This window comes from Protopterus annectens, chromosome 3.part0 (genome assembly GCF_019279795.1).
Source record: "Protopterus annectens isolate FY-2018-M chromosome 3.part0, PAN1.0, whole genome shotgun sequence".
In the NCBI taxonomy this organism is placed as follows: Eukaryota; Metazoa; Chordata; order Ceratodontiformes; family Protopteridae; genus Protopterus; species Protopterus annectens.
The window spans coordinates 550,493,022-550,518,393 of NC_056731.1; the positions used below are offsets into that span (position 1 = coordinate 550,493,022).

Consider the following 25,372-nt stretch of genomic DNA (forward strand, 5'->3'; position numbering starts at 1 on the left):
ACCAGGCCATTCATTCAAATATTCATTCACACACTTCCCTACTAAACAGTAAACACACACACCAGGCCATTCATTCAAATATTCATTCACACACTTCCCTACTAAACAGTAAACACACACACCAGGCCATTCATTCAAATATTCATTCACACACTTCCCTACTAAACAGTAAACACACACACCAGGCCATTCATTCAAATATTCATTCACACACTTCCCTACTAAACAGGGAACACACACACCAGGCCATTCATTCAAATATTCATTCACACACTTCCCTACTAAACAGTAAACACACACACCAGGCCATTCATTCAAATATTCATTCACACACTTCCCTACTAAACAGTAAACACACACACCAGGCCATTCATTCAAATATTCATTCACACACTTCCCTACTAAACAGTAAACACACACACCAGGCCATTCATTCAAATATTCATTCACACACTTCCCTACTAAACAGTAAACACACACACCAGGCCATTCATTCAAATATTCATTCACACACTTCCCTACTAAACAGTAAACACACACACCAGGCCATTCATTCAAATATTCATTCACACACTTCCCTACTAAACAGTAAACACACACACCAGGCCATTCATTCAAATATTCATTCACACACTTCCCTACTAAACAGTAAACACACACACCAGGCCATTCATTCAAATATTCATTCACACACTTCCCTACTAAACAGTAAACACACACACCAGGCCATTCATTCAAATATTCATTCACACACTTCCCTACTAAACAGTAAACACACACACCAGGCCATTCATTCAAATATTCATTCACACACTTCCCTACTAAACAGTAAACACACACACCAGGCCATTCATTCAAATATTCATTCACACACTTCCCTACTAAACAGTAAACACACACACCAGGCCATTCATTCAAATATTCATTCACACACTTCCCTACTAAACAGTAAACACACACACCAGGCCATTCATTCAAATATTCATTCACACACTTCCCTACTAAACAGTAAACACACACACCAGGCCATTCATTCAAATATTCATTCACACACTTCCCTACTAAACAGTAAACACACACACCAGGCCATTCATTCAAATATTCATTCACACACTTCCCTACTAAACAGTAATCACACACACCAGGCCATTCATTCAAATATTCATTCACACACTTCCCTACTAAACAGTAAACACACACACCAGGCCATTCAAATATTCATTCACACACTTCCCTACTAAACAGTAAACACACACACCAGGCCATTCAAATATTCATTCACACACTTCCCTACTAAACAGTAAACACACACACCAGGCCATTCATTCAAATATTCATTCACACACTTCCCTACTAAACAGTAAACACACACACCAGGCAATTCATTCAAATATTCATTCACACACTTCCCTACTAAACAGTAAACACACACACCAGGCCATTCATTCAAATATTCATTCACACACTTCCCTACTAAACAGTAAACACACACACCAGGCCATTCATTCAAACATTCATTCACACACTTCCCTACTAAACAGTAAACACACACACCAGGCCATTCATTCAAATATTCATTCACACACTTCCCTACTAAACAGGGAACACACACACCAGGCCATTCATTCAAATATTCATTCACACACTTCCCTACTAAACAGTAAACACACACACCAGGCCATTCATTCAAATATTCATTCACACACTTCCCTACTAAACAGTAAACACACACACCAGGCCATTCATTCAAATATTCATTCACACACTTCCCTACTAAACAGTAAACACACACACCAGGCCATTCATTCAAATATTCATTCACACACTTCCCTACTAAACAGTAAACACACACACCAGGCCATTCATTCAAATATTCATTCACACACTTCCCTACTAAACAGTAAACACACACACCAGGCCATTCATTCAAATATTCATTCACACACTTCCCTACTAAACAGTAAACACACACACCAGGCCATTCATTCAAATATTCATTCACACACTTCCCTACTAAACAGTAAACACACACACCAGGCCATTCATTCAAATATTCATTCACACACTTCCCTACTAAACAGTAAACACACACACCAGGCCATTCATTCAAATATTCATTCACACACTTCCCTACTAAACAGTAAACACACACACCAGGCCATTCATTCAAATATTCATTCACACACTTCCCTACTAAACAGTAAACACACACACCAGGCCATTCATTCAAATATTCATTCACACACTTCCCTACTAAACAGTAAACACACACACCAGGCCATTCATTCAAATATTCATTCACACACTTCCCTACTAAACAGTAAACACACACACCAGGCCATTCATTCAAATATTCATTCACACACTTCCCTACTAAACAGTAATCACACACACCAGGCCATTCATTCAAATATTCATTCACACACTTGCCTACTAAACAGTAAACACACACACCAGGCCATTCATTCACACACTTCCCTACTAAACAGTAAACACACACACCAGGCCATTCAAATATTCATTCACACACTTCCCTACTAAACACACACACCAGGCCATTCAAATATTCATTCACACACTTCCCTACCATTCTAGACTAAAATAAATAACACACTTACCTGTCCTTGCTGCCCATTCCCCATAACGTTAATCCAAATGCCCGCGCAGTACTCCATAGTCCCGCGATCCAAACCCTACTCCACAGTCCCGACGCTGACTGCTGCTGTTGCAGTCCGGTCCCGACGCGTTTTCCCAGCGAGTCTGTGCACTTTAAAAGTGCACAGACGTCTCCTATGTTCCCCTACCTGGATTGCCGGACTGCCGCGAGCATGCGCAGTAGACTCGCAGTAGTCTGGACTACTGCGCATGCGTGGAGTCCGCGAATTTTAAAAATATTTTTTTTCTTTTTTCTTTCTTTTTTTTTTGGTTGAGGGGGCTGCAGTCCGGCAGCCCGATAGCACGGGCCGCCCCTGTTTATTTAACAAGTATATTAGACAGAGCTAAATGCATACAGGCTAGTTTCTAAAATAAATTTGAAACAGACAACTGAGCTGAGAGTCCTGCAGAACAAATGGGTGAAATAGACTTGACTGTATTTTGTTCAAATTTCTTTGTGTTCATTGTTCTTTTGCAGTATTTTGCTGTGGATTTTGCATGTATTTTACTGTTCTGACCTATACTCCTTTATTCAGGCTTCTTTCATCGGGATATGAAACCTGAAAACTTGTTGTGCATGGGTCCAGAACTTGTCAAAATAGCTGACTTTGGTTTGGCCAGAGAAATACGGTCACAGCCTCCCTACACAGACTATGTATCGACTAGATGGTAAGTGGCACAGTTGATTTGATTTGAACATTCTGACAAGTTATGTATGTCTTGTTGAGGTTAGTGAATGAAGTGGTTTTAAATAATGGCCTTGCTACCATATTATTTTCAGGGGCTTATGAAACAGGAGCCAGTAATACACAGACAAGATCCTGTGCCAGGCCTGTCAAGGCCTGAACCTGGAGTATTAAACACTAGTCATCTGTTTCCTTGACCTGCCACAACTGATATTTGTTGGAACCAGATGACAAGAGTCAATTGCCTTGTGCTGTCACTGCAGAACTACTTTATATACATTAAATCATGTTTGGATTCTGAAACATCATGCATCTGAAACAGCTTGGATTTATTTTATTGTTCCTGCAATATGTTTTTCATGCTGAAGTTTCTTTGTATTCTTGTGCTCCTTTTTTGGCTTAATTTTGCCTGCTAAATCTCATAGCATTATGTTTTATGTAACTGTATCAGTTTTGGATTTCTTTGCATTTCAGTGAATGTGAACATTTGGTGATGCATAATAGACTTTAGGAGTAGTGCCCTGCGCATTCAGTCCACATTTTATTTATTTATTGTTTTGATGACTGGGTGACTGAGTTGGTCTTCTGACCCTTTTATGTCATGACCAGGGAAAAAGTAGACAAAAAGGCAAAAATGCAATAACCAGTGAAACATAATTATTGTTATATGTACAGACATTTTGACAGATATATACACTAGTATACATTTACCTATATGTCTGTACATATAACCAATGAAACATAATCATAGTTATATGTACTGACATGTAAACAGGTGTATATGCTAGTATTACAATTTACAGCAGTAATGGTCAGTGTGATGAAAACCTGGGGGGGTTGGCAGTTCGAGTTACAATGACAAGGATCAAAATTTATTTTCCATAGCTATACAGTTATAGGAAGAAGTCATCCCTGTATGACAGCTTGTTTAGACAGTGTCCCTGAAGCAAGTGTACTTAACTTCCTTATGCTGGTAGTCCTTAAAGGCCTATTTGGATTCCAGTAATGTCTGAGGATTTTTTTTGCCTCAACAGGCAGTTGGTTCCAGGCAGCAGGAAGTATCCTTAAGAAAGGTCTTTCCCTATTACAGTTCTGAAGGGAGGTCTGATTCAGGTGATGTCATCCTCTTGGGTATGTCTGAGGGAATAGTTTCATTCCCTTCTAGGATGCTTGTGTCTCAGTATTGAGTGGTAGTCTTAGTGTAGGATTTTGAAAAGGAGGGAGACCAGAAAGACAGTGGTCCGACTGAGAATAGGGAGACACTTGCATTTTTGTAAGACATGACAGTGATGGGATTGTTGATTAGCTGGGGATCCAAACCTAAACATTTTATTTTCCAAGAGTCTGAACTTTATTTGTATTGTATGCAGAAAGGAGGCACAGGATTGGGAGGCCGTGTTCGAGTTTTGGAATCAGTACATCCCTAGCAGTAGCAGTTCTTGATGATGGACGTAGAAGCTGTGAGATCCTGTAGAAAGGTTTAAATTGAGTTAGTACTTTCTTAGAGATTATGTCCATACATAGTCTAAAAGTTAGGACTGGATCAAGAGTTACACCTAGATATTTCTGCTTCATAACATTGGGGATGGGGTTATTGTTACAGTGGTAATTTGAAGAGAGTGGTGAAGAACATAAAATTAGATGTGATGTTGTCCTATCTCACCTTCATTCTTACTAGGTCGGGTTTGGATCCGATCCTCAGATCTATCCCTGCCTTTATTTTCAAGCTCGAGGTCCTCTGCCAGCTCATGGCTAATTCCCTCTCCCAGCATGCAGTGGAATCATCCTTGGATCTCGTTTGACGCTAAACAGATTGAGACGTTCATCTGCTAGCTCTGGCTAAGTACAACTTCTTTCCATAATTTTTAGTCTCTAATCTTTAGATAACTTTAGTTTTGTAGGTTCGTATTGCTACTTGTGATACAAGTTTTCATCCTTGAGCTATTTTGGCCATCTTTTTTTCGCTAGGCCTTTTGTTGTTTGGTTTATTCCCTTTCCAACTTGTTTTTTAAGTGTAGTTGTTGTGTTAGGGTACGATTTGTTTAAATTAGAGAACTGTACCAGAGACCGTTTAAGTTAGAGGACAGTGTCATTGTTTTTATCTGTGTGTTGTGGTGCTCCTAATAGCTTGACCCATTTAAGTTAGAGGGTCAACCCCCCCTCCCCCCAAAAAAAAAAAAACATTTGGTTGGTTGGATTTTTTAGAGTTTCTAGAGCTTGTCATCTTTTCTCTGTGTTGTGTACCAAAAAAAAAAAAGTCTATATTCCCTTTTCTTGTTACTGTTTTTTTTTTTTTTTTTACCTTACGATGTCTGGTAAGGATTCCAAACCAATGGGATTTAAGAAGTGTGAGAGATGCAGCAAAAAGATGCCCCTCAGCGATAAACACACCCTTTGTGTTTATTGCCTTGGAACGGTACATCTCCAGGAGTTGTGCTTTATTTGCCACTCTTTTAGTCATAGAGCCCTTCTGGAGAGGAAAAATAAACTGATCTTAAAAGGCCTACTTAAAACCCCCTTCTTTGAGGTACTGGAAAAAGGCACGGGTTCTTCTAGGTCAGATAAATCCCCTTCTGCAAAGTCTGATAAGTCAGACAAATCTTCTAAATCTGGGAAAAAGACCTTCTTCCTTGGATCTGGCATACAAGATTCCTTGTCTGTCCTCCTCAGATCCGAATTCTTTTAGATCTGACAGGGCTCCATTGGCTCCGACACCTTCTTGTTTGGTACCAGTGGAGTTTGAGCTTAGGAGCCGGTCTCCCCTATTTTGAGATTGCCTATATTACAGAAGGCTACGTCTCCCACTCCCTTGACCAGATCTTCTAGGAGCCTTTCGGATGATGATGTGGATTAGGTCGTACAGAGGCTGTTACACACACTGGCAATGGCCAGATTATTGCTGGATCTGACCGTCAGGGCTTCGGATCTGACGATGTCCACTTCCTCTGCTCCAAGCCCTCTTCTGATCCAACCACTGGCTTTGGAGTCAAAAGGTCTGGAGTTGGTACTAGTGGAGGTGTTGGATCCAAGACCCACCATGGGTTCCACTGATTCGTCCTTGGCTCCATCAGAGCTGGAGGGGTCTAGAAGCCGACACTCTCTAACCAGGTCCGAGGAGGCGAGTTGGATCCGACTTCGCCTCTCAGGGCCTTGGCTTGGATGAGTTTGACTCCTACCTCAGCCTCAGGTCTATCAGCTTTGGTTCCGAGGGGGTCCTTCGGCTTCTTTGAATCCAGGGATATCCTAGGATGAGGTACGGGGGTCCTTTGAGGTCATGAGGAGGGTGCTGTCTCCACAGACAGGTCCACAGTCCTCTTCGGATGTTCCTCCCTCTAGAGCATTGGTGCCTGCCTCTTTACTCCTGCACCCACAGGGACACAGAGACCTTAGGCCTCAGGATGCCCCACAGGGTACCCCCCGCTTTCTGAAACCTCCCCAGAATACCCTTCTGAGGAGGTCTCTCACAAGAAAATGTGCAAGAGGAAGCACTTAGGACTCTGTGAAGGAGTCCAACACTTCTGATATGGACCTCAAGGCAGAAAGGTCCCAACGGTCACCTCCTGATGATGTCTCCTTTGACATTCTGGAAATGTTAAAGCAGAGAGGTGGCATGTTAAAGCAGAGAGGTGACTGGAATTCCTCTAACTCTTTGGTGGAGGAGTCTGTATACCTGAAGGCCTTTGAGTCTCAGCCTTCCACCTCTTGGGTGACTCTGCCATTCGATGAGCTCATTGAGCTAGTTTCTCAAAAGGCATGGAAGTCCCCAGATTCCGTGGAACCTACTTCTAGGAGGCCAAATAAATTTATTACATCCCCCCCCTAAAAAATCATTTTTTAGCAGAGGTAGTCCCAGTCGATGCCATGGTCGTGGCGGCGGCCACTAAGAAGGAACTTTTAGACCCATCTTCTTCTGTCCAGCCCCTGAACAAGGAATCCAGGACTATGGACAGGTATGGAAAGCCCATTTTTTCTTAGCAGTCTTTTCTCTCAGATCGCTGAACTATCTCACCCATTTTACAAGACTGCAGTGAGATCTCCTGAAACAGCTAAGAGATACCCTCAAGGTTCAGTAGCTGAAGAGGTTGCAACATAGTAGCTTCTCAGGTCGCTGCCTTAAACTCAGTTGTTAATGCGTCCATGAGACTCATCTCCTACCCAGCTGATGGAGCAAGTAGAGCAGCAGGTTCTGGAATTCCCCTAAGGAGACATTCTTGGATGTGCTTATGTGACTTCACAGAACCCTTTGTCTTCCTTTGTAAATGCCCAATTTGATGACTCATCTTTGTTCAGGCTTAAGGTAAAGGACACACTGACCAGCTGTGAACAGGAAGGAAAGACTCTGTCTGCCATAGGAGTCCATTTTTCCATGCCTACTAGACCTTATCCCAAAGGTCAGAGAGGTAGTGGTAAGATGTGATTCTGAAAATCACAGAGATCTTTTCAGGACACATGGTGAAAGTTCCCCCAGGGGCAGAGGGGAAGTAATAATGGAAGACACCGACCTCGTGGCAGAAGGAGTCTGCAAAATCAGGGCGACAGAGAATCCTTCTTTGGTAAAACCTTTCTTCGCTCCTGAAAGGAGGCCCTATTGTGTAGCTCTGGAGACAGTTGGGGTCGCTTATCTTTGTACCCAGAAGCCTGGCAACAACTAACAAAAGACAGATAGGTACAAAGCATCATATCCAGAGGTTACATCATCCCATTTTCCCTTCCTACTCCAAAGATGAAAAAAGTTCTGAACATTCCACCCAGTAAAAAGGAACAGGCAACTCCAGAAATTCAAAAGTTGTTAGACAAAAGAGTCATCCAAGAAATCCCCGCAGACCAAATAGGGTTCAGAACTTACTCAAGATGCTTTTTAGTTCCAAAGAAAATAGAGGACTGGAAACCCATTCTAGAGCTCAGCATTCTAAGCAAATCAGTAAAGAAGAGCATGTTCCGGATGGTGACACTGCAGTCTATACTCCCATTCCTGGGAAGAGATGATTGGATCTGCTGTATAGATCTCCAGGATGTGTACTACTGTATAAAAATGGACAGGAGATCCAAGAGACACTTGCACTTTCAACTGGGAGCCAGTCATTACCAGTTTCGAGCTTTGCCCATTGACCTCACTACAGCACCCAGAGTGTTCACCAAATGTATGGCAGTAGTAGCGGCTCACTTGAGAGGTCTAGGATTCCGGGTGTTTCCATACTTAGATGACTGGATCTTAACAGCCACAACCAGGCATCTTGCTAATCAAAGCCAGAAATACAACCTTACAGCTCTGCTCCCACCTAGGGATTACCATAAACTATGAAAAATTTGCATTAGTGCCTTCTCAGCATGTGGTATTCATAGGGCAGAATTAGACTCAACACAAATGATGGTGAGACTCCCACCAGAAAGGGTCCAATCTCTAAGGTACCAGGTGAGATATCTTTTGAGAAGAAAGAAAGCCCCAGCGAGGATAGTTCTCAAAGCTCTAGGAATCAGGGCAGCAGCAATAGTTTTAGTCACCCTAGCATGTCTACATATGAGGATTCTTCAGTGGTTGCTATCCACTCATTGGACGATGCAAGAATTACCAATATCTCACAAAATTATCATAACAGAAACTTGAAAAAGGATCTTCGATGGTGGCTACACTCCCCTCAAGTGACTCTAGGCTGACCATTTGTTCAGTCCCAACCAGTGGCCACTGTGACAATGGACGCTTCCCAGATTGGAGGTGGGGCATTATCTGGGAAAGACAGTCCAGGGCACCTGGCAGACCCACGAGGCCCACTTGCACATCAGTGTCCTAGAGATGCGAGCTGTCCTTTTAGCATTGCAAGCATTCGAGGACCCTCTCGTGCTGGGAACCATTGCAATCCAGATGGACTACATGTCAGTCGTATGGTATATAAACAAACAAGGAGGGACCAGAACTTTCCCCCTATGTCGAGAGGCCCTGAGAGTATGGCATTGGGCAACCTCCTCCCAATGCTTTCTGATAGCAATGCACATCCCGGGGAAATCCAACATAATAGCAGACCGACTCAGCAGAGTGATCCTGATGCCTCACAAGTGGTCCCTGAATCAGGAAGTAGTGGAAAAAATTTTCCGAAAATGGGGCAAGCTGTGCTACGAGCTGTTTGTAACATCCATAAATACCAAGTGCAGCAGGTACTTTGCCCTTATCCCCCCTCCGAGGGAGTCACCAAGCGATACACTTGTACACGATTGTCCCCTGGGTCTCCTCTATTCCTTCCCCCCCTTTCCACTAATTCCCAAAGTACTTCAGAAAGCCAGTTGTTTGGGAAGGAACTTGATACTCATTGCTCCATACTGGCCTCACCAAATCTAGTTCCCCTTCCTGTGGCCTCATCTTCGGGAGGAGCCATGGGTTCTGGACCCAATTCCAGACCTTCTGACTCATACATCAGGAATGCTCCACCCATCCCTTCAGACCCTTAAACTGACAATGTGGCTGCTCCAATTCCAACAATAGCCAGGGTTCCAACTCTCTCTTTTTGGGTTAAACACATTCTAATTTCTTCTCATAAGGCTTCATCGAGGAAGATTTACAAAAATAAATGGAAAAGATTCTGTTTATGGGCTTCCTATGGTCCTAATAGTTCTATCTTCGACTTCCTACCTAAACTTTTCAGTGAAGGTGCAACTGCAGCTACTGTTAAGGTTCAGCTAGCAGTGATCTCAAACTTCTATTTGGAGGACAATGGCACTAATATAATGTCTCATAAGCTATGTAAAACTTTTGTGAAGGTACTCTTTTGTTAAGACCACCTATCAGGGACCCCCCAGCGCCTTGGGATCTAAATTTTGTTTTCTCTCATATAGTTTTTCCTCCCTTTGAACCAGCATCATCTTGAGAATTAAAGTTTTTAACCTGGAAAACCATTTTCCTGGTGGCTATCCCCTCTGCTATAAGTGTGTCAGAGTTGCAGGCGTTGTCCATTAAGCCTCCATATTTGCTTTTCCATAGAGACAGGGTGTATTTATGAACAAACCCCTCTTTTCTACCTAAAGTGGTTTAAGAAACAAATTTGAACCACTGTATCGAATTACCAGTTTTCTTCCCAAATTATGAAAACAAAGCAGAGTACATTACATCAGTTGGATGTACATAGTTACTTTTTACCTACATAGAACTGAAGAATTCCAGAAATCTGCTCAACCATTTGTTTCCTTTTCAGATTCTAAGAAAGGATCCTCTGTGTCTAAAGTTACAATTTCTAAATGACTGTCAGATTGCATAACCCGTGTTTACAAGTCTCAAAATAAAGAACTTCCGAAAAAAGTTAAGCTCAGTCTACAAGAGTCATTGCTACTTCTTCAGCTTTTTTGGCTAAGGTGCCTATTGACACTGTTTTCCCTGCAAAAGAAACAGAAAAAACACTGAAAACTGAATAAAATAAAAACGTCAGTTCACGGACTCTACTGGCAGCAAATTTAGATGAAAGAGAAGCCCACAATGCTGGAAAATCACAGAAATCCTTTATTTTATAAAATGAGATATCCTGTTAGCACTTTCGTTTAAACAAATTGTTAAACTTCATCAGACATCTGTTAGTTTCACATTCAGTCTCCAGGAAATCCAAAATGTTACTGCCAGTCTCAAGGTAGGCAAATCCCCTGGCCCGGACGGTTTTACAACTAAATTTTTTCAAACCTTTAATCTGATAACCTCCCCCATCCTTTTGAAGGTATTTAACTATATAATAAAAATGGGATATCTGATTTACACTGGAACACCTCGAAAACTATTCTAATTTTGAAAAATAAGAAAGATAAAGCTGACCCCCATAACTATCGGCCTATTTCACTAATAAACATTGATATTAAGATCCTAGCGTCTCTCCTGGTGAACAGATTGAAAAGAGTTATGCCCGCTTTAATCTCTTTGGAACAGGCCGGCTTTATGACCCATAGACGCACATGGGACAATACTTTAACAATGGACTCCCTAATCCACTTCACCAAAAAAGAGAAAATCCGATCTATGCACTAACTTTAGATGCTTCAAAAGCCTTTGACAGGGTAAACTGGGATTTTCAATTCCAAACCATGGCTCATTTTAGTATACCTATCGCCTTTTCTGATATGATTAAATCTTTGAGTAAAATTACATACACATATCTATGTATCAACAAAAACCTATCCAAATCAATAAAGATTACAAATGGTACAAGACAAGGCTGTCCTTTATTCCCTTTTCTTTTCAACATATTTATGGAACCCTTTTTTCTATATATTGCCCAGAATACCTTTCATTTGATTCCCAAAGTCCTAAACACAAGAATATTATTTTCTGCCTTTGCAGATGACCTTAACCTATATTTCCAACTTCCTAACACTGACCTTAGTAAAATAATCAATTCTATTAACAAGTTTTCAAGGGCCTCAGATTATCAGATTAACCATAAGAAATCGCACATCTTTCCCATCAACCCTGTGGGTCACAAATCTAATTATTTTCCTGATTCTCCCTTTCAGACAATCTTTGACATTAAATATCTTGGCATTCACTTTGAACATAGCCAATTGTCTATGCTCCAAAATAATTTGCTCAGAACCTGGTCGAAAATATTACAGGACCTTCTTAGGTGGGAACTAATGAACTTATCTCTCTTATCCAAATCTGCGATAGTTAAGATGAAAATACTTCCCAGACTCCTTTATCAATTTAATGCCTCAGATCAGATAATATCTAAGTCTTTCTTATCAAAGATTAATAAAGAATTAGCCAAATTTATCTGGTTTCCTAAATCAGTCAGAATTTCATACTCTAAATTAATTTTCCCTAAGAGTAAGGGCGGCCTCGGTCTACTGAACTTTCAATTGTACTATACAATTATTTGTGCTAATAGAATTCTGTCTATCTCAAAACTCAATCATGGAGAGTATAACTCTTACCCTACCTGGATCAAGCTTATGGTATCAACATGTTCAAGCCAACAAAATTAACCCTGTCGCTCTCCCTTTTCTTTCCCTGGATGCTATCAACCATTCTAAGTTATCCACCAATCTAAAACATAAAATCAGAACTTTTCAAATTCTATTAAAACATATTAAACTTGATAGTGTTCTTCCTCCACTCCAACCTCTCCACTTAAATCCCAATATTAAATTGAATAATCTGTTAATTAATCTTTTTAACTTTCCTCTCATTAAAAATATTGTGGTTTGGGATATTCTTAAACACAGAAATGAATCACTTACCAATCTTCGCATAATCCTTAAGGTTAATAATAAGTACACAACTATTCTCCGTCAATTACGAGAACTAGTCGCATCAAAATTCGCCCACCTCATAGTCAATAGTCAAGATATCACCAAGCTGGAGGTAGTCAGCCAAACTCTTTCGAATTCAGAGAAAATGCTCTCTAAATCGTACAATCTGCTGATCTCCATAATACACGATTCAGACTGCCTTTTCTCTGGTTATTGGGACAACCAATAATTCACATCTTTCAGAGAAACAAAAGCTTTTTGCCATAAAAAATACCTTAGATATATCCCCATTTAAAAAACTTATTTACACACACTTAATGATCAACAACAACTCATACTGTACTCCCTCTGTCTTAAACAAGTTTGACTCTAAGAACTCTCCCTCTTGTCCTTGTTGTTCCTTCCCAAGTGCCGATCTTCCACACATTCTATGGTTCTGCAATTACTCACATAAGCTTTGGTCCTCACTGAAAGTCTGTCTCGAGAAAATGGGATATCATAAATCGACCCTCTCCTGGGAAATAGCGATTCTTCATATACCTACTGTAAATCTTTCTAAACGTGATATGCATGTACTTGTTATTCTGTGCTCTCTTATGAAATTATATATCACCAAAAACTGGATAGATCGTACCAAACTCTGTTGGAATAACTTTAAGGAAATGGCTCTTACATACATCTCAGCACAGAAATTTATTAGGAAGGTTGCCCTCTTAAGAAAAGTTTGGAAAAGGGTTCCTGACCTTATCCTTAGTGAATAACAACCCTAACACCATTATTTAGAACTGAGATTTATCTTACACTTCATGATGAACCTTTATTTATACTGTTATCTCTGAGAACCATGTCTCTCTCATCCTAATTTATCTCTCTTTATGGTAGCACACTTGCTAGTTAATTTGTACATACTGTATATACTTTAGTATGTTTTTCAGGTTTTGTTTGTTTTACATGTTTAATATGAGTTCAGTTTATTTGCTCATTCATGTATCCATGTTATAATATTGGTTTTCTATTTTCTTTCTTGTTATTCTTATGAAATAAATAAAAAGTTATTTGAAAAAAAAAATCTGTTAGTTTCACATTCACTTCCTTTAGCATTAATTGGTTAAACAACTCATTAATATTAATAGAACTTAAAAATCCATCACATATACATAAAAACACAAGCACCTATTCAGTCTACTGCATCTGCCTACTACTACTTATAATTATTGAATTTATAAACTATGAGTAACTATAAAGTAAAATTCATTTAGCATCATATATAAACAGTCTAAAACCAATGCTAAAAACTTTTTTCTAATACGCATTTTTATAAACTGAGTTTTGGTGTTAATAAAACTGCATGCAATTCCAATAGCTTAATATGTCATGAGAACATAGATTAAAAATGACTAACTACACCTATCTTGCAAGTCTCAAACCCAGGGCCCTGCACACCACTGCCACAGCAAGTTAGCACTAAGCCATTTGAGCTTTTATAAATATATGCAAATACAATGGGTTAAATATAATAAATATTTGAAAATATGTAAAATATACTTGCATCAAATAAAAGATTTTGTAAAAAATAAAATGTATATATTTAAATAAGTTTTAATTAGCTGATACTTCCTTCACTTTTTTCTTTTCAAGAATTTTTAACTTCAACACAAGGGCTATTGAGCTACACTCATTCAGACCGGGCCAACTGTGCGCCTGTAAGCAGATTTGCCACCTGAGCGCTTTTATCTCTAAAAGTAGCCCCCATAGCGTGTTATCCTGTGTAAGTACTGAATCTATAGCCATGAAGCTAAACTTGTGTTCACTATTGTAATTAATGTGTTTAGCCAAGGCATTGTTCTGATTTTGTCTCCTTTACAGCATATTCGTGCTCATAAATTCTCTGCCAGAGTTTCCCTTCCATTTTCCCAACGTAGAAACACTGGCAGGAAGAGCAGGATGCCAAATAAACTACTGCTTTGGAACAATTGTATTTACTGTTCAATTATTATATATTGTGTCTTTCACTATGAAACTGTTAGCCCCTTGAACCTTGTGACACCAGGAACATGCTCCACATTTGGTCATTCCTTGTCCCCCTCATAACTCAGCTCACATTTTAAGTAGGTCTTTAAAATTAGGCCCCTTCCTATATATGATCAAGGATTTATGCCCCACATAATGACCCATGTAGGAATCTTCCAGTAATATGGGCCAGTTTTTTTTTTCCAAAGATTAATTTTAAAGCTTGCGCCTCCTTACTATACGTAATGACAAGTGCTTTACTAAACTTCTTTTGTTTCATTAGGGATAAAGTTCTGAGAACTAGACTCATTGAGAACTAGTTATGTATGAGAGTCTATCAGATCTACAGGTGTATGTTACTTGTCTAGTATTGGTTTAAAATGACCATTCAGTCTTTTGGTTTTAACTTCTTCCACTAATTCTTCGATTAATTTCATTGGATAGGCCCTTCTGGGGAACATGAAACATAGAAAATCACACTCATCAAGAAAGTCTTCAAAAGAGGTGGTCATCTGGGCAGCTCAAACTAGTTGTCCCTTGACGACCAACCTCTTTTGATGAAATGGGTGTGAGCTACTAAAGTGAAGGAAGGAACTGGAGTGTTTCCTTCCTAAAGATTCTGGCCACATATCTATTGTTGGAAAAGTCTTTACTTAATGAAATATCCAAGTAGTCAATGGACTGAGTGCTGTACTTCCATGTGAATTGAAGGAACGTGGTAGTTTCATTTATGTAAGTCAAAAAATTCTCCAATTCCCTACTAGAGCCCTTCCAAATTAGGCATATATCGTCCTGGAATCGGAGATATAACCTAATTTTTGGAAAATGACCTGACTGGAACACGTACTTCTTCTCCTAGTATGCCATTACAACATTGGTGAAAGCCCCACCACATGGTGAGCCCATGGCCACCCCTCTGCTCTGTTAGTAATAATTGTTGTCAAAAGTAATAAAGTTATTACTGAGGACCAGTTCTGAAAGTTCAGAGATTAAAGTAGTAGTGTCATGGGTTACCTTGTGTTCTAAGAGCATTTCATTCACCCATTCCAAGCCAGTGTCTTGGCGAATGACGGTATAAAGGTCTTTGATGTCAGTGGTCACCAAAGTGTCATTGATGTCATAGACAATTTCATTCACATGTGCTAGGAAACTCCACGAATCCTTACAAATCTGTAGTTCCTTCTCTATAATTTTCTTAAGTTCACAGTCCAGATATTGGGTACAGGATGAAGTGATGGAATCCCTACAATCCACAAGTGGTGTAATGGGAGGGTTAGACAGACCCTTGTAAATTGTAGGGATGCCGAAGAACACACAGGTACTCTAGGTGTAATAATGTTCAAGTAGTTGTAAAGTTGAATGTCTAGTCTCCTTTCCATGAAAATGTCACTTAACTGTGAATTAATCCTTCTGTATGCGCCATTCAACTCATTCAGTGTGGCTTTTTTATATGTATCAGTGTTCAAAACCTCTTGCATTTTTCTTGGATACATCTCCACTCCCATGATAACCACTCCTCCCCCCTTGTCAGGTTTCATAACCCTTATTTTTTTTCTTTTTGCAGGAACTCTAAAACAGTTAACTCACTTTCATCTAAATTAGTCGCATGATGTGTATTCTTGTGTTTCTGCAAACTTTTAAGATCTAGTTCACATAATTTCTCATACAAGGTGAGTTTGGGGTGGATGGAGGGGGTTGTGAATCAAACTAATATTTTATATGTTGTCACTAGTTCTGTGCAAGTTGTCATGATACAACAAGGAAAAATTCACCTTTCTCAAAAACAGTTTCATGTCTAACAGTTGTAGTGAAATCAAAAGATCTTGTTGGCACGAATGTCATGCCTCTAGCTAATAAATTTGCTACATTTGTGTCAATGCTCACATCAGAGTAATTGTAAACTTTAGTCTTTCTGATTATTAAAAACAATGGTGTAGTCATCATTTACGAATTCTTGAAAATTATCTTCTCCCACTTGAAGCAAACAAGCAGGACCAAAGTCGTGGGGGGTAAATCCACTGCTACATTTACATCCTCCAGTTCCTCCTCTTGGGCCTGGCCCCTTGAAAACCCATCTCTTGGTAACCACCTTGTGCACCTTGCCTCAATTGGGGGTCATTTTTGTTCCTAAGTCTTTCTGACCTTCTTGGACCAAGGTATTCTAGGTCAGAGTTTAGGGACTCATCACCACCTTCTACATCAATTTCCGGTGCACACTCAGTGTTTTGCCTTAAGTTATCAGAAGGATAGTTTCTTTGAACAAACTTATAATTTTTGCATTTAAACTGGGAAGCTGGCGGTTTTGGGTATGCCAACCCATTAGCATAGTCATTCAGGTCCCTGTTTGGTTTATTAGTCTTTCCCTTTTTCAGGTTGTCTATGTAGTGATCAATGCTGTTAAAAATACATGAATATTCATATTTAAAAGTATCAGAAGAAATGTCATCATGTATACTTTTATCTAACAAAGCCAATGCAATGCTTAGAGTGTTGATTTCTTTATCATTATATTTTATCAACAACTCTAGCAGTTCAAATCCAAACCTGTCAAATAATTTAAGCAAGTCTATATGCAAAGGTGAATTAGAGACTAGCCCTGTAGGATACTTCCATAGTCGTAAACCTTTGGTAATGATTTTCTGTGTAAGACGTTCCCTCAAGTAAGCATTTTCTAATTGAAGTTTTTTACATTTCAGTAGTTTTTAATCATATTCATTCAGCTTACCATCAGTTGTAGCTTCAGCTTGCCTCTGGTTCGACAAAAAGGAAATGAATGCATCAAGTCAGTCATTAGATGCCAGACCAACTCCTCTGGCGTTGTGCTTTATGAACGTTTTAGGGAACAGAGTGCTTCAGGAGCTCCTGCACCTATTCGACCACTGGAAGAGCTGTTTCTCCAGGTATGGATTTTTTGAATACTCTGCTCTGCCTAGCTACAACAGAAATGCACAATTTAAGAGAACAAACAATTTCTCTTAATAAAAATGACTTAGCAATGAGACCAGCCATTAATAACAATGCCGGAGGAGTTTGTTTGACCTCTAGAAACGAAATTCCCCAACTTAATGACTGGCTTGATGCTTCCATTTCCTTTTCGTCGAACCAGAGGCAAGCTGAAGCTACAACTGACGGTAAGCTGAATGAATATGATCAAAAACTACTGAAGTGTAAAAAACTTCAATTAGAAAATGCTTACTTGAGGGAATTTCTTAGACAGAAAATCATTCCCAAAGGTTTACAACTATGGAAGTATCCTACAGGGCTAGTCTCTGATTCACCTGTGGATATAGACTTGCTTAAATTATTTGACAGGTTTGGATTTGAACTGCTAGAGTTGTTGATAAAATATAATGATAAAGAAATCAACACTCTACGCAATGCATTGGCTTTGTTAAATAAAAGTATACGTAATCACATTTCTTTTGATACTTTTAAATATGAATATTCATGTATTTTTAACAGCATTGATCACTACATAGACAACCTGAAAAAGGGAAAAACTAATAAACTAAACAGGGACCTGAATGACTATGCTAACGGGTTGGCATACCCAAAACTGCCAGCTTCCCAGTTTAAATGCAAAAATTATAAGTTTGTTCAAAGAAACCATCCTTCTGATAACTTAAGGCAAAACACTGAGTGTGCACTGGAAATTGATGTAGAAGGTGGTGATGAGTCCCTAAACTCTGACCTAGAATCCGTTGGTCCAAGAAGGTCAGAAAGACTTGGGAACAAAAATGACCCCCAATTGAGGCAAGGTGCACAAGGTGGTTACCAAGAGATGGGTTTTCAAGGGGCAAGGCCCAAGAGGAGGAAATGGAGGACATAAATGTAGCAGTGGATTTACCCCCCACCGACTTTGGTCCCACTTGTTTGCTTCAAGGGGGAGAAGATGATTTTCAAGAATTAGTAAATGATGACTAAACCATTGTTTTTAATAATCAGAAAGACCTTAAAGTTTACAGTAACTGATGTGAGCATTGACACAGATGTAGCAAATTTATTAGCTAGAGGCATGACGTTCATGCCAACAAGATCTTTTTATTTCACTACAACTGTTATAGACATCAAAGTGTTTTTGAGAAAGGTGAATTTTTCCTTGTGTCATGACAATTTGCACAGAACTAGTGACAACATATGGAATATTAGTTCAATTCACGACCCCCCAAAACCTGCCTTGTATGAGAAATTATGTGAACTAGATCTTAAAAGTTTGCAGAAACACAAGAATACACATCATGTCAATAATTTAGATGAAAGTGAGTTAACTGTTTTAGAGTTCCTGCAAAGAGAAAAAATAAGGGTTATGAAACCTAATAAGGGGGGAGGGGTGATTATCATGGGAGTGGAGATGTATCAAAGAAAAATGCAGGAGGTTTTGAACACTGATACATATAAAAAAGCCTCACTGAACGAAGCATACAGAAGGATTCATTCACAGTTAAGTGACATTTTCATGGAAAGGAAAATAGACATTCACCTTTACAACTATTTGAACATTATTACACCTAGAGTACCTGTGTTCTTCGGCATCCCTAAAATTCACAAGGGTCTGTCTAATCCTCCCATGAGATCACTTGTGGACGGTAGGGATTCCATCACTACCATCCACAAGTGGACGGTAGGGATTCCATCACTTCATCCTGTGCCCAATATCTGGACTATGAACTTAAGAAAATTATAGAGAAGGAACCACAGATTTGTAAGGATTCGTACAGTTTCCTAGCACAGTTGAATGAAATTGTCTATGACGTCAATGACATTTTGGTGACCATTGACATCAAAGACATTTATACCATCATTCCCCAAGACATTGGCTTGGAATGGGTGAACGAGATCCTCTTAGAACACAAGGTAGTAACCCATGGCACTACTACTTTAATCTCTGAACTTTCAGAACTGGTCCTCAGTAATAATTTTATTACTTTTGACAACAATTATTGCTTACAGAGCAGAGGGGTGGCCATGGGCTCACCATGTAGTGGGGCTTTTGCCAATGTTGTAATGGCATACTGGGAGAAGTACGTGTTCCAGTCAGGTAATTTCCCAAAAATTAGGTTATTTCTCCAATTCCAGGACGATACATGCCTAATTTGGAAGGGTTCTAGTAGGGAATTGGAGAATTTTTTGACTTACATAAATGAAACTACCACGTTCCTTCAATTCACATGGAAGTACAGCACTCAATCCATTGACTACTTGGATATTTCATTAAGTAAAGACTTTAATAGATATGTGGCCAGAATCTTTAGGAAGGAAACTTACTCCAATTCCTTCCTTCACTTCAGTAGCTCACACCCGTTTCATCAAAAGAGGTCTGTCGTCAAGGGGCAACTAGTTTGAGCTGCCTGGATGACCACCTCTTTTGAAGACTTTCTTGACAAGTGTGATTTTCTACATTCCATGTTCCTCAGAAGGGCCTGTTCAGTGAAATTATTTGTGGAATTAGTGGAAGAAGTTAAAACCAAAAGACTGAATGGTCATTTTAAACCAATACTAGACAAGCAACATACACCTGTAGATTTGATATACTCTCATACAGAAGTAGTTCTCAATGAGTCTAGTTCTCAGAACTTTAGCCCTAATAAAACAAAAAAAGTTTCATCAGATTTTACTAAAGCACTTGTCATTACTTATAGTAAGGAGGCCCAAGCCTTAAGATTAATCTTTGAAAAAACTGACCCATATTACTGGAAGATTCCTACATGAGGCAATATGTGGGGCATAAACCCTCGATCATATATAGGATGGGGCCTAATTTTAAAGACCTACTTTAAAATAAAGCAGGGCATTGAGTTACGAGGGGGGACAGGGAATAACCAAATATGGAGCATGTTCCTGGTGCCACAAGGTTCAAGTGGCTAACAGTTCCATAATGAGAGAGACAATATATTAAGTGAACAGTAAATACAATTGTTGTTCCAAAGCAGTAGTTTATTTGGCATCCTGCTCTTCCTGCCAGTGTTTCTACATTAGGAAAAAGGAAAGGAAACACTGGCAGAGAATGTATGAGCATGAATATGCTGTAAAGAGAAAAAATCAGAACAATGCTTTGGCTAAACACATTAATTGTAATAGTGAACACAAGTTTAGCTTCATGGCTATAAACTCAGTACTTATACAGGATAACAAGCCATGGGGGCTACTTTTAGTGATAAAAGAGCTCAGGTGGCAAATCTGCTTACAGGCACATATTGGCCTGGTCTGAATGAGCGTAGCTCAATAGCCCCTGTGTTGAAGTTAAAAGCTCTTGAGAGGAAAAAAAGTGAAGGGTAGTATCAGCTATTTAAAACTTATTTAAATATATACATTTTATTTTATACAAAGTTTTTATTTGATGCAAGTATATTTTACATATTTTCAAATATTTATTATATTTAACCCATTGTATTTGCATATATTTATAAAAGCTCAAATAGCTTAGTGGTAACTTGATGTGGCAGTGATGTGCAGGGCCCTGGGTTTGAGACTTGCAAGATAGGTGTAGTTAGTCATTTTTAAGCTATGTTCTCATGAGATGTTAAGCTATTGGAATTACATGCAGTGTTTTAACACCAAAACTCGGTTTATAAAAATGCTTATTAGAAAAAAGTTTTTAGCATTGGTTTTAGACTGTTTATATAAGATGTTAAATTAATTTTACTTTATAGTTACTCATAGTTTATTTATAAATTCAGTAATTATAAGTAGTAGTAGGCAGATGTAGTAGAATGAATAGATGCTTGTGTTTTTATGTAAATGTGATGGATTTTTAAGTTCTATTAATATTAATGAGTTGTTTAACCAATCAACGCTAAAGGAAGTTTATAAAGGAAGTGAATGTGAAACTAGCAATTGTCTGATGATGTTTAACACTTTGTTTAAACAAAAGCGCTAACAGGATATCTCATTTTAAAGAATAAAGGATTTGTGTGATTTTCCAGCATTGTGGGCTTCTCTTTCATCCAGATTTGCTGCCAGGAGAGTCTGTGAACTGCCGTTTTTATTTTATACTATTTTCCCTGCAACAACATGGGCCAACCTCCATACCTTTATCACTTATTACAAAGTCGATTTGGCCTCCAAGAGTAGAGCCTCCTTTGGATCCATGGTTCTGAGGAATATTCTCCCGTGAGCCACCCAAGAATCAGGTTGCTAGGGACGCTGTCCCAATCTAGTAAGAATGAAGGAGAGATAGGACAACATCACATAAAGACGTTATGTACTCACCACAACATTCCATGTGTGCTGTCCATCTTTGCCTTCATTCTAACATCCCACCCTCTTTCACCCTCCCTTTTCCTTTACTCCTAGAAGACCAGGTCTAGTCAAATTGGATCCCCTTGACCTCTGCCCTTCTTCGTCAGCCTCTGAGTCCTTTCTTGGAGTTAGGCAATGCCGTTATAAATTTAGGGCAAACAAGATCTGGGGATGGTTCCAGTGCTTGTTGTTATAGGGAATTAGCCATGAGCTGGCAGAGGACCTTGAGATTGAAAATAAAGGCCTAGATGGATCTGAGGATCAGATCCGAACCCAACCTAGTAAGAATGAAGGTGAAGATGGACAGCACACATGAAATGTTATGGTGAGTACATAACGTTTTTTTTTAATAGGGTTGAGTGACGTTTTTTTTTCAGTAGTTCAAGAACAAATGAGAAAGTTATAGCTTTTTCTAAAGATTGTTTGCCACCCTACTGCTGTTTATAAGCAGTATATATTTTGATTCATGAAGGGCAGCTGAGATGTAAACTTACTGCGCTGAGCAGCTGACAAGTAAAGGAAGACTGGATCAGGCACTTAAGAAATTTTCTCTGTGATAGCATACATCCAGGCAGATTAGCTGTGGTCTTCCTAAGTAAGGTGGGGGGGGAGAGTCTTGTTGACTGAGTAATTTAAGCTATAATAATGGTTTCATCTGTCAAAATTAATATCACATGAGCCTTCATTAACCATCTTTTTGCCTTGTCCCTGCTAACAGTATCTTACTTCTGCCTGTATTAAGCCCAGGTGTAAAGAAAGCAATCCTTTATTATTTGACCCCAGCAGGGGCTCTGGAGTGTACCCAGATACCTTTTCTGCAAATGCAAGACCATGAAATAAAATATATATGTCCATTAAGCCATAAGTGTTTTTGAGTCTAAATAAATAGCATTGGCAAGGTAGCATATAGGGTTAAGGCTACAAGCAGGTAACTAACTTAATTGTGTAATTCTGGGTTGGTTCCCTCAGTCTCTGCTTGCATACTCTGCAACACTAAATAAGTCAGCTTAACCACAGTGCCCCTGGGTTGTCCAATAATGAGATGATAGTGCTTGGTGAGCTTAAACTGAGGAAGGTCCAACCTCACAATGTCAACTCCCCATCTTTTGAAATGCTTGCTTGGTTACTGAAATAAAGGAAATTATTTTTGTTTTTTGCTTCCATGTAAATCCCTCAAATTCATTGATACCAAAGGGTGCACATCTCTTGAGTGTCTGCTGGATCAGTAACAGAAGAGACTGTGCTAGTTAGTATATCCAGCTTAGGCAAGAAGGCCTTGGGAAAACAGAGGATATTAAATTGGAGCGGCATCTTCATTAAGCCTTTACCCACAAGTAATTAAACCCTCCTTGTGACATGTCTCATATCCAGTACTACTCTAACTCTTAAATGTATACTGTCTCACAAACTAAGTGTGAGATTACTCCCCTTATGCTAGATATAACGTGACTTCCCTTCCTCCCATACATAGATCTGCTAACCCTTCAATTTAGTATATAGTTAAACAAATCATAGTAGCTCCTCTGTCCAGTATTCCTTCCTCCCTTTGCACCTTTCACACAGTTACAAGACACTGTGTGCTCAATTCTATAACTGGGTCAATTACTGCACACATTAGTGCTTCCATATAATCCTTTTTTTTGGTTCAGAATGCTGTACATTTTGTGCTGCATAGGATTTAACTCTGCTGTGTTATAGTCATGTACAATACACATTTATTGAGATAATATCTGTTTATATAAGAATGTTCTTAACGTGATATATTAGGGTATAGCTTGGAAATAGTAGCCCTGGAGTGTTACTGTTTTACCGAATTAATACTTGTTTGTATCAGAATGCTTTACCCTGAGTTAATTCACTATACATGTTTATTGAGACAATGGGCCAGATTCAGGAAGCCTCCGTGTAAGAGTTATAACTCTTACACGGAGGCTGCAGTGAAACTGTGTGATGTCAGCATGTCATGCATATGCATGAGGTGCATAAGGCATGCTGAATCACACTAGTAACTCTTACACGGTCCGTGTAAGAGAGTAGGGGGCGTGTCTGTAGGCTAAGCCCTGCAAGCGGACACGCCCCCGGAAGACTAGAATGGCTGAAAGTAAACAGCCACGAGAGAGGCCATGGAAATGTGCATAAACACACTACACAACACATGCCCCGATAGACCATCACTGTATAAAGTGAAGAGATGTAATAAAATTAAATTAAAACCTTTTTTTTTTTTAAAACCCCGTAAATGTTTGCTACTGTGTGCGCGTGCTGGTGTGCTACTAGCGCAATCACAGTTAGCAATCAGTGGAAAAGGATATAAGAACTAAATATGCAAAGTAAACCAAGAAGTAATAGCTTAGCGGTAGAGTTGCCGGCCTAAGAGTAGGCAGGCAGGGTTCGAGCCCCCACAACAACCTTTTTTTTTGTAAATAAGCACTAAAAGCCCCTGACAGTATTGTACACATGTAAATGTATTCCCTTTTGTAAAATGGAATGAAACGGAGCATATATTCTGAAGTAACACAATAACAAAAATAGTCAGAAATGTACTGATAGGTAAGCTGCTGTGAGACGGAGTGCCCGTAGCTGAGTAGTGTTTAAAAGCTGCAAACTGCGTGCTTGTTGCTAGGCATCGGTTTAACAGAGTGAAATTGTTTGCAACTAGCTGTGCTTAGCTGAACATGTGTGTCACTAGCCAATTAAGGTTTATCCCAGCGCACCGCTTGCGCGCTCCCACAAGCTAACTGCCAGTGCGCATGCGTTAGCTCCGCAAACGAGCGCAGACCTGGTTTTAAGTGCTTAAAAGTGCTTTTGGCATGTTTGATTGACAGGTCTCAACTCATTTCTGTCAGGAAAATCAAAAATCAGTTGCCAGATTCGAACCCAGGATACCATGCACTAGAGTCAAGGTACTAAACCACTAAGCCATGACAGCAATACCTAGAAATGCAGAAATAGCATATATATGGGATAAAATCCAGAATGGAGCATGATAAAGCATTTTCAGTGAAGTAGATACAATTCCAAAACGGCCAATCAGAGAAATGTGCGGAAAATCGGCATATATAAGCCCCATAGGCGGAATACACAGCAGAAACGATTGTAGATCAGAGCTGCAGTCAGAATGAGTGGAGTAGGTGAGGGACGTTGCTTTCGAGCACAGCGTTGGGGCGTTGAGGAGTCCAGATACATGGTCTGGCTCCTTGTCCACCATCACGAGGCCCAACTCATGCAGGGCCAGGTCTCATGGGGAGCATATAGGGCAGAGGCATGGGACCAGTTGGCTCATGATCTGACCAGTGCTACTGGCATTCCACGCACTGGTGAGCAGGTCCGTCACCACCATGCGGACTTGAAACGACGCAAGCAAGACCAGTTGTCCGAATGGATCCAGGAGGCCCGGATATGCCCAACGCCCACTACTGAGTAAGTTACATTTTACTTATGTATGTAAGGATTTCAACTAGCTGATACCATGGAGATGTGTAGTCCAATATTACTTCTTTTGTATTACAGCTGCAGGTGTCCGCTCTTTGAATCGCGAGATGCATGCCCGTAGGCTGGTGCGG

The 25,372-nt window shown here is 39.6% G+C and overlaps 1 protein-coding gene across 2 annotated transcripts in view; it reads left to right on the forward strand.

Moving 5' to 3' along the window:
* The window catches only part of MAK (male germ cell associated kinase), a 1,846,682-nt gene that overhangs the window by 667,718 nt on the left and 1,153,592 nt on the right, over positions 1–25,372 (forward strand). For both annotated transcript variants that reach the window (XM_044064971.1, XM_044064972.1), the window contains exon 6: positions 3,192–3,324. In XM_044064971.1, coding sequence (XP_043920906.1) covers positions 3,192–3,324 — 133 coding nt within the window. The remainder of the gene's footprint in view (positions 1–3,191; positions 3,325–25,372) is intronic.